Source organism: Procambarus clarkii, chromosome 39 (genome assembly GCF_040958095.1).
Source record: "Procambarus clarkii isolate CNS0578487 chromosome 39, FALCON_Pclarkii_2.0, whole genome shotgun sequence".
Taxonomy (NCBI): domain Eukaryota; kingdom Metazoa; phylum Arthropoda; class Malacostraca; order Decapoda; family Cambaridae; genus Procambarus; species Procambarus clarkii.
Window position 1 is genome coordinate 18836414 of NC_091188.1, and position 12285 is coordinate 18848698.

The window sequence follows — 12285 nt, forward strand, 5'->3', positions numbered from 1 at the left end:
TAAACAGCATTCTAGATATATCTAATGGTAACATCTCTAATCTAACGTGCATTAGATTTAGATAAGGCCGTTCTAAGTTATGGTGTACTGACTTTGTGGCATGAAATGTAATAAATTAAACAAATAGTTCAACTTATGTAAAGATTGCAATAATTCTAAAACTTAAAATTATGATTGTTTCAAACAATTTTTTCATAAATACTGTAATTACAAACTGAAATACCAAATACAGAAAGTAGTGAAATCTAACAGTATTTATACTGATAATGGTATGGTAAGAAGTGTCGCTGCTTAACACTTATATATGAATATATTGTAGGGAATTAATAACATTTGCGATAGGAACATTAATTAATAAATGTAAAGAAATTATACAAGAATGTATACACAGAGTTGTATATACTCTGCTTCTCAGTGTATATACATTGAGAGTTTAGTCCAGGACAATGATCAGGTCTAACGTATTCTTTCAGGTTGGTCAGTAAACAATGGTTGTGTTCCTAATATAACCCTCCCGAGGTTGATAGTCCTTAAGCCTAATACGAAAAAAAATACCAAGAGTAAAAATATAGGTAAAACTCTTAACTGAATTTACCTTGGGTAATGTAAAATTTATTTAACAGATTAAAGTTGAAAAGGGCGTTAGTTCCAAATATGCCAAAAATATGCAATAAATGAAAACTAGTTCGATTTCAAACTTTTTTGACAAGTTGTATATAAAAAGTGTTTCATTTGGTCCAGTTGTTTAACCTAACACAGTGTGTGCAAGTTTTTTTTCTGTAAAACCTACATTCTTGTGCACGGTCACTGCTGTGCCTGCGTACGTTCACTACTATGCTTGCACTAATACTCGGCTTGTACTCACCTGTTTGTGCTTGCGGGGGTTAAGCTTCGGCTCTTTGATCCTGCCTCTCAACTAATCCCACAGCAGCTAATCCCACTTGCGTGTACACTGCTGTGCTTGTAAAGGTACACTGTTTCTTAACTTTTGTTGGAGTTATTGAGTTCAGTACTTTATTGGGTATTTTGCTGGTTCCAGTTTATTATAATGTAGCGACATTATTGTAGTATAAGTTTTGGAAGGCTGCGAGCAGCCGCTTCCAACAGCCTAGCAACGAGGAGGCCTGGTTGACGACCGGGCCGCGGAGACGGTAAGCCCCGAAAGCATCTCGGGTAGTAGCGGTAGTAGGGTGGTGGCGTCAGGTGTTCACAAGGTGGGCACGGTGGCGTCAGGTGTTCACAGGGTGGGCATGGTGGCGTCAGGTGTTCACAAGGTGGGCACGGTGGCGTCAGGTGTTCACAGGGTGGGCATGGTGGCGTCAGGTGTTCACAGGGTGGGCATGGTGGCGTCAGGTGTTCACAGGGTGGGCACGGTGGCGTCAGGTGTTCACAGGGTGGGCACGGTGGCGTCAGGTGTTCACAAGGTGGGCACGGTGGCGTCAGGTGTTCACAGGGTGGGCACGGTGGCGTCAGGTGTTCACAAGGTGGGCACGGTGGCGTCAGGTGTTCACAGGGTGGGCACGGTGGCGTCAGGTGTTCACAGGGTGGGCACGGTGGCGTCAGGTGTTCACAGGGTGGGCACGGTGGCGTCAGGTGTTCACAGGGTGGGCACGGTGGCGTCAGGTGTTCACAGGGTGGGCACGGTGGCGTCAGGTGTTCACAAGGTGGGCACGGTGGCGTCAGGTGTTCACAGGGTGGGCATGGTGGCGTCAGGTGTTCACAGGGTGGGCACGGTGGCGTCAGGTGTTCACAGGGTATTGAATGGAATCTTGAGTTATCAAATAGGTCCCTTAAAAGTGTCATTAGACGAGAACTCCTAGATGGATTTGAAGAAAGTAGAACTGTGCAAACTGGAACTAGTAGGTCCATTGTTCATCACAATGAAATGTGTGAAGTAAAACATGTGTATGGGGCAAGTAACAAAGTCAGTAGACTAACAGATGTTGTCACAGCTCGTATAAGACTTGGCTACAAGTATCTCTGGCAGTTCGGCTTGTATAGGGATCTAGATGAAGTAAAGTGTAAAGTGTGTGGACATAGGCAGGGACACACACTCGAACACTATATCTTGGATTGTAGTAAAATTGAGCCTTTTAGAGATAAATCTAAGCTCACTCTGTATGATATGGCAACCTATCTTATTACCATGGATAAATTACCTGAAATCCTTGCACTGTACCCACATTTTGCTTCCAGTAGATGAACGACATATGAGATTCAGAAACAAGTAGTGTATTGTGAGGACTAATAATAAACAGAAGCTCCCCTATGACTCTGTAATATCCCCATTGGCCAAACTATTATGTATTAACGACAAGACCTACCATTAATGTATGATGACTTACTGTAAATATGTAGCTCTTGTAATAGCACTTTCTCTGTAACTAGCTGACATTGTATCTATAAGGTGTGAAGGATTGAAGAAATTGTTTATGTAATAATCTAAGATGAGGTCTGATAAAGACCTTTTGTGCCCTCTGTAATGCTTTTGCGCTACCGCTCACAGGATGAGTATGGGGTGCACAATAAACTAGCCGCCTTCGGCGGCAACAATCAAAATCAAATCGGTATCAAGGAGTCCAGGATCTTGACACCCTCGGTATCAAGGAGTCCAGGATCTTGACACCCTCGGTATCAAGGAGTCCAGGATCTTGACACCCTCGGTACCAACGAGTCCAGGATCTTGACACCCTCGGTACCAACGAGTCCAGGATCTTGACACCCTCGGTACCAACGAGTCCGGGATCTTGACACCCTCGGTATCAAGATCTGGAGGTGAAGCTGCAGCTACTGAACTGAGGAGTACCAAGCCAGGCGTCCCCCAGCGAGCAGCGGCTGGCAGCCAGCATCACCACCACCGCGGACAGGGAGCAAATTCCAGCATGATCAAAGGGCGTGGACAAATTCAACGCCCACTACGAGGGATTGAGACCCAGGGGGATGGGTTACACCCCTCCTCCCCTTACCCCCTGTCCCCCAGGGTTACCCCAGGGAGCACTAGGGGGAGCAGGACGCTAGGGGGTAACGCCCTCAGAGTGCTCCACCAAAGCATGGGTTGATGATGCATACTAATTTTACTCATAATAATCAAGTGGAGCAATTTTAACATGGCCCAGTATTTAATTGAGTTAAAGGATCACTTGCGGGATGTGTATTATGGGTGTTTATCATACTGGGCGCTAGGGTTATCTCCTGTATATTATGCAAATTCGTAGAGGCCGAATATGTTAATTAGCCCCAGTGCCTCATACATAACTAAAGCTGACAGTTTGAGACGCGGATACGGTGGTGTGACCTCCACTACCTCGACCTGTCTGTCTCGGTCCCCGGTGAATACCCGGGTGTGTAGCTAGCTAGGTTCCCCGGGTGTGTAGCTAGCTAGGTTCCCCGGGTGTGTAGCTAGCTAGGTTCCCCGGGTGTGTAGCTAGCTAGGTTCCCCGGGTGTGTAGCTAGCTAGGTTCCCCGGGTGTGTAGCTAGCTAGGTTCCCCGGGTGTGTAGCTAGCTAGGTTCTCCGGGTGTGTAGCTAGCTAGGTTCTCCGGGTGTGTAGCTAGCTAGGTTCCCCGGGTGTGTAGCTAGCTAGGTTCCCCGGGTGTGTAGCTAGCTAGGTTCTCCGGGTGTGTAGCTAGCTAGGTTCCCCGGGTGTGTAGCTAGCTAGGTTCCCCGGGTGTGTAGCTAGCTAGGTTCCCCGGGTGTGTAGCTAGCTAGGTTCCCCGGGTGTGTAGCTAGCTAGGTTCCCCGGGTGTGTAGCTAGCTAGGTTCCCCGGGTGTGTAGCTAGCTAGGTTCCCCGGGTGTGTAGCTAGCTAGGTTCTCCGGGTGTGTAGCTAGCTAGGTTCTCCGGGTGTGTAGCTAGCTAGGTTCCCCGGGTGTGTAGCTAGCAAGGTTCTCCGGGTGTGTAGCTAGCTAGGTTCCCCGGGTGTGTAGCTAGCTAGGTTCTCCGGGTGTGTAGCTAGCTAGGTTCTCCGGGTGTGTAGCTAGCTAGGTTCCCCGGGTGTGTAGCTAGCTAGGTTCTCCGGGTGTGTAGCTAGCTAGGTTCCCCGGGTGTGTAGCTAGCTAGGTTCCCCGGGTGTGTAGCTAGCTAGGTTCCCCGGGTGTGTAGCTAGCTAGGTTCTCCGGGTGTGTAGCTAGCTAGGTTCTCCGGGTGTGTAGCTAGCTAGGTTCCCCGTGTGTGTAGCTAGCTAGGTTCCCCGGGTGTGTAGCTAGCTAGGTTCTCCGGGTGTGTAGCTAGCTAGGTTCCCGGGTGTGTAGCTAGCTAGGTTCTCCGGGTGTGTAGCTAGCTAGGTTCCCCGGGTGTGTAGCTAGCTAGGTTCCCCGGGTGTGTAGCTAGCTAGGTTCCCCGGGTGTGTAGCTAGCTAGGTTCCCCGGGTGTGTAGCTAGCTAGGTTCCCCGGGTGTGTAGCTAGCTAGGTTCCCCGGGTGTGTAGCTAGCTAGGTTCCCCGGGTGTGTAGCTAGCTAGGTTCCCCGGGTGTGTAGCTAGCTAGGTTCCCCGGGTGTGTAGCTAGCTAGGTTCCCCGGGTGTGTAGCTAGCTAGGTTCTCCGGGTGTGTAGCTAGCTAGGTTCTCCGGGTGTGTAGCTAGCTAGGTTCCCCGGGTGTGTAGCTAGCTAGGTTCTCCGGGTGTGTAGCTAGCTAGGTTCCCCGGGTGTGTAGCTAGCTAGGTTCCCCGTGTGTGTAGCTAGCTAGGTTCCCCGAGTGTGTAGCTAGCTAGGTTCTCCGGGTGTAGCTAGCTAGGTTCTCCGGGTGTGTAGCTAGCTAGGTTCCCGGGTGTGTAGCTAGCTAGGTTCTCCGGGTGTGTAGCTAGCTAGGTTCCCCGGGTGTGTAGCTAGCTAGGTTCCCAGGTGTGTGTATAGGTAAGTTCCCGGGTGTATATAGATAGGTTCCTAGGTGTATGTATGTATACTACAACAAAAAATAGAACACGAAAGAATGAATATAAATTGGATATGTTTAAATTTATGAAAGACCTGGGTAAATACTGGTTCTGTAACAGGGTTATGGCTTTGTGGACCCAATTACCGGGCAAGGCTTTGAGGCTAGGTAATGATGATCGAGTTACAAGATACGAGCTAGATGGTGTTGAGACTGCGGAGTCGGACTGTGAAAGGGATCTGGGGGGAATTATGACTGGCAAGAACCCACTGTAACTCACTCTTACATACGGGAATATTAACAAAGGTTCAATCCAACAAATCACTGCATAAATATTTGTAATAAGGCAAATAGGACACTGGGATTTATTCCTAGAAGCGTTAGTAATAAAACACTTGGTATTATTGAACAAATCCACAAGGGCAGTGACGAGGATTCGAACCTACGTCCGAGAGCATCCCAGGCGCTGCCTTAATCGACTGAGCTACGACATGGTCAAAAGAATTGCAACCAGAAGTTCTACTGAACTTACTTGGATCCTGCAGCCTCTCCGAGACACAAACCAGGATTTTACACAATTCCCCCATGAATAGTTTGACACTGGGTACACTGCCTTCTGCAGTGTACCTGGTATTATTCTTCAGCTGTATCTTGCTCTGGTTAGGCCCCATTTAGATTATACAGTTCAGTTTTGGTCGCCGTACTATAGAAGGGATATAAATTCACTAGAACGCGTCCAGCGTAGGATGACAGTTAATCCCACAAATTAGAAACCTGTCATATGAAGAAAGATTGACAAAGATTAATTTACATTGGGGTTCGGTAACGTAGTTGTCGATTTGTGGAGCCAATTACCGTGTAACATAGTAGACGTAGGATCCCTTGATTGTTTCAAGCGTAGGTTAGACATATAAATGAATGAGATAAGAGTGGTTATAAATGGGAGCTGCCACGTATGGGCCAATAGGCCTTCTACAGTTTCTTTTATCCTTATGTTCTTGTGTTCTTATGTTCTCGTACGGGTCTATAAGCCTTCGGTAGTTTCTTGTATTGTTATGTTGTTATATCTTGTAACTTTATCATTACCTAGCCTTAGGACCCTACATTTGTCAACAATACATCTGCTAATCTTTCGAGCTTTCAAACCCCGGTTTAGATCGCCTTGAAGTGATTGATTTCATGAACTGATTTCCCGCCCAATTTTCGTATCGTCGGCATTTTTGCAAATATTAGTGCTCAATCCTAAATTTAAATCCTTTATATATATGATAAACAGCAAAGTTTTCAGAACAGAGCCTCGGGGCACTACACTTACAACGGTTCCCACTGACTTAACTCCCTATACACTAAAACACTTTCCTTTGGTATTACCATGACCTAATGTCCCTTAAGATACCACCCCCAATACCACGAGCCTCTAGCTTTTTAACAAGTCTTTCGTGTGGCAGGCCTGGTCTGGTCTGTCTGCAACCCGTTCTCGCACTTTCGTACAGTCAACACTGACTTATTAAATAAGTGCATATGTGACATACTTATTTATTGTGAATATTTTAGTTTACCTTGAAAAGCTTCATAGAAAACACTGACCTTACCTAACCTTCTTAGTATGTTAAGATAAGCATCTTATTGCTTCGTAATTACAATTATTACTTAACCTATACCTATAATAGGTTAAGTAATAATACCTATACCTATAATAGGTTAAGTAATAATTGTAATTAAGAAGCAATAAGATGCTTATCTTAACATACTAAGAAAGTTAGGTGAGGTCGGTGTTTTCTATGAAGCTTTTCAAGGTAAACTAAAATATTCACAATAAATTAGTATGTCACATATGCACTTATTTAATAAGTCAATATTGACTGTACGAAAGTGCGAGAACGGGTTGCTGTGTAGGAGGCCTGGTCGACGACCGGGCCGCGGGGACGCTAAGCCCCGGAAGCACCTCAAGGTACCCACTGTGTCACGAGCTTTCCTAAGCTTCCACAGCGTCATAATCCTTTCTACTCTCAACTTCCTCAAATGTTATGAAATAGTATTGAGAGTAAATGTGTCAAACATGAGCGGCTCTTAGCAAAACAATTTTGTGATCATTTACTCTTTTATGTTTTTCAAGATACAGACGAATTACTTTTGCGATTATCGAGTCTAACAATTTGCCACATTAGACGTTAAGCTAATTAACGGATAGTTCGACCCAAGTGGTCTAAATCCCTTTTTTTTTAAATCGATAACATATTGAAAACTTTCCACGATGGCTTAGAGTCTGATGATTTATTGAATATGCAATACAAGGGCTCACAAAGCTATTGTTTACATTCATTAAGTACCCTGGCAAACACTTCGTCTGCCCCTGGGGTGCTTATTAGGCTTCAAGTTTTCTATTAGTTTAATAACTTCCTCCTTGGTAACGCCTCAGTAGTTTACTCTGCCGTTAACTCCTCCTTCCTACTATCATATTTTCCTAACTTCATGTGTCTCCTTCCCTTCCTTCCCTACTTCTTGCCCTTCCTCTATTTTCTGTCCTGCACAACCAATAATACTGTGTCAAACAATACTGCCACAAGATCCTTTTAACTAAATATAAATATGATACCTATACTGACACTATATTTAAAATGCTTTAACAAAATTATTATTTGCATAACCGTAAGTCCTAGGGAAGAATACGGCAGATACAACGAGCAGCAGCAACCACAGTAGCAAGGGGAAACAAGAGCGGATATTCTAATGCTGGGAGACTTCAACCACTGGGAAATTGACTGGATAAATATGGCTCCCACGAGGGTGGTGAGACATGGAGAGCAAAACTGGAAGACGCGGCACACAAACACTTCTTAAAGCAACACATCACAGAACCAGTAAGAGGAGACGATCCACCAGCAACACTAAACCTGGTGTTGTCCCAAACTGACGCAGATGTTGGAGAAATTAGCCTACTGGATGCCTCTAGGAGCTGGAGACCGCTGGAACAGGTGAGCTGAGGGAACTGTTGACAAAGACACCCACTGAAGAACAGAGGTGACAGCCGTGGGCACTACAACAGGATGAGGGACTTTGTGCGGGAAATACAATGGGGAATGGAAGGGAAGACAGCAAATGAGATGATTTACCTCCTAGCACCAGACACTCCGCCCCCTAGGGAAGGTCGAGGACAACTTCCTTCACAAAAACCACTAACAAAAGCTCACTATTACAACACTACTTAAGAAGACACTGTACTAAGCACAGATAACCCAGTCCGTCCTCTCCAGCTGCCACAACGGCCAGAAACTGGGGTAATAAAACGATCACATCGCAACCCGTCCTCTCGACTCACCATCCTCACTAAAATGTTGTACTATTGTGCCCGAACCTACGCTAGGACCCACTAAAACAAAACAGGATATCACGTCGATATATTGCGAGCCGCTCTGATTTTCAGTCCATCAGTTTTTGGCGTTAGGAGATTTATACGTCAAAATACAGTGTAGTATTCGAGAGGACGGGCTGCGAATTGAGCCTAACCTAAGCTATAGACCACGCATAGAAAACGTGAATGTTTGTGAGCCGGTGCGACTTGCATTACTCATTTATATTTAAATCAAACATCATCATTTAGGTAATTATTACAAAGCAGCAAGCCAGCGTAACTATACAGCAGTTTAGTCCAAAGTCCAACATCATGCGACCCACCGTCCACGCTGGTCCCTGGAGGGCGGGGACCATGGCACTGTCACCCACTCTTACATACAGAAATATTAACAAAGGTTCAATCCAACCGCCAATTTTCTCGAGCGCAAAGATCACATCAACCCAGCCAATGGTGTAATTAACACGGCCAATGGTGTAATTAACACGGCCAATGGTGTAATTAACACGGCCAATGGTGTAATTAACACGGCCAATGGTTATTAACACGGTGAATAGTGTAATTAACGAGGCCAATGGTGTAATTAACAAGGCCAATGGTGTAATTCAGGTCCACAGCGATTGACAGGATGCAGAGCAGCGTCCGTCGCTCCTCAGCCCGTTAGTTGGACTTGTTTTGTCCAACTGAACCCAATATTCATTGTGTTATCAGTAGTGAGGAATTGTGGGCGGCGGTAACTTGGCGTCCTCCATCACTCCCAGGCAGGCAGGCAGGCACTCCCTCCCTCAACTTCCAGACACCCCCCCTCACCCCCAGACATGCACTCACACTACTATGCACTCAGCGTTTCATCTACTTGCGAGGAGCTACATAAAATAAGCATAAGACAGGCCATAAGTGTGTGTGTCGTGTACACAGTGTAATGGTTCAATGGCGTCTATCACATTCCTGCAAGACGGGGCTGGCAGGCTTCAAGCAGCACAACAACAGTGTGCTACACGAGGGCTGCCTCCCTTGTCCTATAACCCCCCCCCCCTCTACTTCGTAACTATCATACCTTTACCCTGACACAAATGACCGTAGACATTTATACTGGGCCCAGATGCCTAACAGCCAAGACCAACTTTGACCCAACGTTGCTCTTGGACAGTGCCCACTCAATCAGTAATATTAAAATAATGTCGCTTTTCGCTCGTATGCGCGCTATGGCCAAAAATTGACATAATTTGAAATGAAATCGGCTCGCGAAAGTGATGTACTGTGCCGTTTTCTGTTTGAGTCCTCTGGCTTACTCGGTTTTTCTGAGGAGAGGAAACTTTCAATTAACGTTTTTCCATGGCGTTTTGAAACTTTAGGAGAATTTCCTGCCCTCCTATCAGAGGACCCTTAACTTACTGTTTTGGTTAAAAAAATCCAAAATTTATTTTAAATTTCTATAATTTTCAAGTTACGTCCATTTTCAACATACAGGAAAACGGCCAAATTCAGATATAATTTGTAAGAGGACAGGATGGGTACTGGTGGTGTTTAACCACAAAGGATGATAAAGGAAACCAAACAGACCATCGGATCCACACACACCTCACGGGACTGCAATGCACCACCAGATCAAACATTTTGTTAGGGCCTCGAGGGACCAGATTCACGAAAGCACTTACGCAAGCACTTACGAACCTGTACATCTTTTCTCAATCTTTGGCGGCTTTGTTTACAATTATTAAACAGTTAATGAGCTCCGAAGCACCAGGAGGCTGTTTATAACAATAACAACAGTTGAATGGGAAGTTTTCATGCTTGTAAACTGTTTAATAAATGTAACCAAAGCCGTCAAAGATTGAGAAAAGATGTACACGTTCGTAAGTGTTTGCGTAAGTTCTTTCATGAATCTGGCCCCAGGAGACAGGCGAGGGGGGGGGGGGAGAAAGGGGAGGGAGGGAATTATCAGGGAAAAGCGCCAAGTCATTATGACTATATAGCACTGGGAAGGGGTCAGGATAAGGATTAGGGATGGGACGGAGGGGAAGGAATGGTGCCCCAACCATTTGGACGGTCGGGGATTGAACGCCGACCTGCATGATTCGAGACCGTCGCTGTACCGTCCAGCCCAAGTGGTAAGAAAGGTGTCAACACCCCCAAAAGCGGAGGGGGGAGGGAGGGGGGAGGGACGCATGACTATAATAAAGAGGAAACAATGGCCTGGAGAGTGCACAAGATGACCGATAATTAATCATTGATGATTAAAGCGGGTATACGGGTGTGCGGGTATATGGGTGTGTGGATATACGTGTGCGGATATACGTGTGCGGGTATACGGGTGTGCGGGTATACGGGTGTGTGGATATACGGGTGTGTGGATATACGGGTGTGTGGATATACGGGTGTGTGGATATACGGGTGTGTGGATATACGAGTGTGCGGGTATACGAGTGTGCGGGTATACGAGTGTGCGGGTATACGAGTGTGCGGGTATACGAGTGTGCGGGTATACGAGTGTGCGGGTATACGAGTGTGCGGGTATACGAGTGTGCGGGTATACGAGTGTGCGGGTATACGAGTGTGCGGGCGTACGGGTGTGCGGGTGTGCAGGCGTGCGGGCATAATGGCGTGCGGGCATAATGGCGTGCGGGCATAATGGCGTGCGGGCATAATGGCGTGCGGGCATAATGGCGTGCGGGCATAATGGCGTGCGGGCATAATGGCGTGCGGGCATAATGGCGTGCGGGCATACTGGCGTGCGGGCATACTGGCGTGCGGGCATACTGGCGTGCGGGCATACTGGCGTGCGGGCATACTGGCGTGCGGGCATACTGGCGTGCGGGCATACTGGTGTGCGGGCATACTGGTGTGCGGGCATACTGGTGTGCGGGCATACTGGTGTGCGGGCATACTGGTGTGCGGGCATACTGGTGTGCGGGCATACTGGTGTGCGGGCATACTGGTGTGCGGGCATACTGGTGTGTGGGGGTATACTGGTGTGCGGGCATACTGGTGTGCGGGCATACTGGTGTGCGGGCATACTGGTGTGCGGGCATACTGGTGTGCGGGCATACTGGTGTGCGGGCATACTGGCGTGCGGGCATACTGGCGTGCGGGCATACTGGTGTGCGGGCATACTGGTGTGCGGGCATACTGGTGTGCGGGCATACTGGTGTGTGGGGGTATACTGGTGTGCGGGCATACTGGTGTGCGGGCATACTGGTGTGCGGGCATACTGGTGTGCGGGCATACTGGTGTGCGGGCATACTGGCGTGCGGACATACTGGCGTGCGGGCATACTGGTGTGCGGGCATACTGGTGTGCGGGCATACTGGTGTGTGAGCATACTGGTGTACTGGTATAATGGAGGATGATTGTAGATGTGGGTATTAACGATTGTTTAGTGATGACATAAGAGAAAGATTGTAATCTACACAATGTCTTCACGAATCGTGAAGCAGCACGCGAGCCTCTTTACTAGAGAGGTCCACGTGCAGAGGTGGCCGCGTGGTGTTGGCTCTACACCTGCGGAGCCAACGGTGTAGACACTATGCTAAGTGCACCACAACGGGCTCTAACCACTCATTAAACATTAATGCTGGTGTAGTTCGGGTGGCGCACCGTCACCCTGTTGGGTCACACTATGCAGGGAGGTCATCAGGCAGGTCAGACAATGATAAGGAAGGAGATTCGGAATGGAAACAACAGTTGATCAGCGGAGTTGCAGAATCTGTGATGAGAGTGACGGACACCGCCTTGATCACTACCCGAGAGAATGTTAATCTGAGAGAATGTGATAGAATCCACTATCTACGTGAATGTGAACACCTGAGAGACATTAGAAATATGTGTAAAATAATTAACTTCACATTGTTCGAGATAGGAAAACACTATTTGTCAAATATTGATACTGTTCTTAAAAGATTCTCCCATTTTGCACCCGCAAGATAACGTAAGATTTTAAGGGTTGACAGATGTTAATCTTCTTGTTTGAGGAGCTGTTCACTTGAGACAGTTAAGCAAGTCCCAGCTGTGTCTGGGTACAAGAGACAGGATGAACAACCCAGCGGGTTTTCTTCATTTTGAAGAG

At 47.1% G+C, this 12285-nt stretch overlaps 2 protein-coding genes across 2 annotated transcripts; one reads left to right on the forward strand and one right to left on the reverse strand.

The window, feature by feature from the left end:
• The first annotated feature begins 1250 nt into the window (after positions 1 to 1250).
• Positions 1251 to 2623, forward strand: LOC138372586 (aggrecan core protein-like). The gene is made up of 2 exons (XM_069338070.1): positions 1251 to 1754; positions 2507 to 2623. Exons 1-2 carry the CDS (start codon positions 1251 to 1253, stop codon positions 2621 to 2623), a joined length of 621 nt encoding a protein of 206 aa, XP_069194171.1.
• A 7833-nt stretch (positions 2624 to 10456) lies between these two features.
• LOC138372587 (LIM domain-binding protein 3-like) lies at positions 10457 to 11509 on the reverse strand. Its single transcript, XM_069338071.1, has one exon. It carries the CDS (start codon positions 11507 to 11509, stop codon positions 10457 to 10459), a length of 1053 nt encoding a protein of 350 aa, XP_069194172.1.
• Between the last annotated feature and the right edge of the window lie 776 nt (positions 11510 to 12285).

Coding starts and splice junctions, on each gene's coding strand:
- LOC138372587 (XM_069338071.1), bottom strand. CDS start 11,509: ATGCCCGCACACCAGTATGCCCGCACGCCAGTATGTCCGCACGCCAGT.
- LOC138372586 (XM_069338070.1), top strand. CDS start 1,251: ATGGTGGCGTCAGGTGTTCACAAGGTGGGCACGGTGGCGTCAGGTGTT. Junction 1,755..2,506: donor TGGCGTCAGGTGTTCACAGG/GTATTGAATGGA, acceptor TACCGCTCACAG/GATGAGTATGGGGTGCACAA.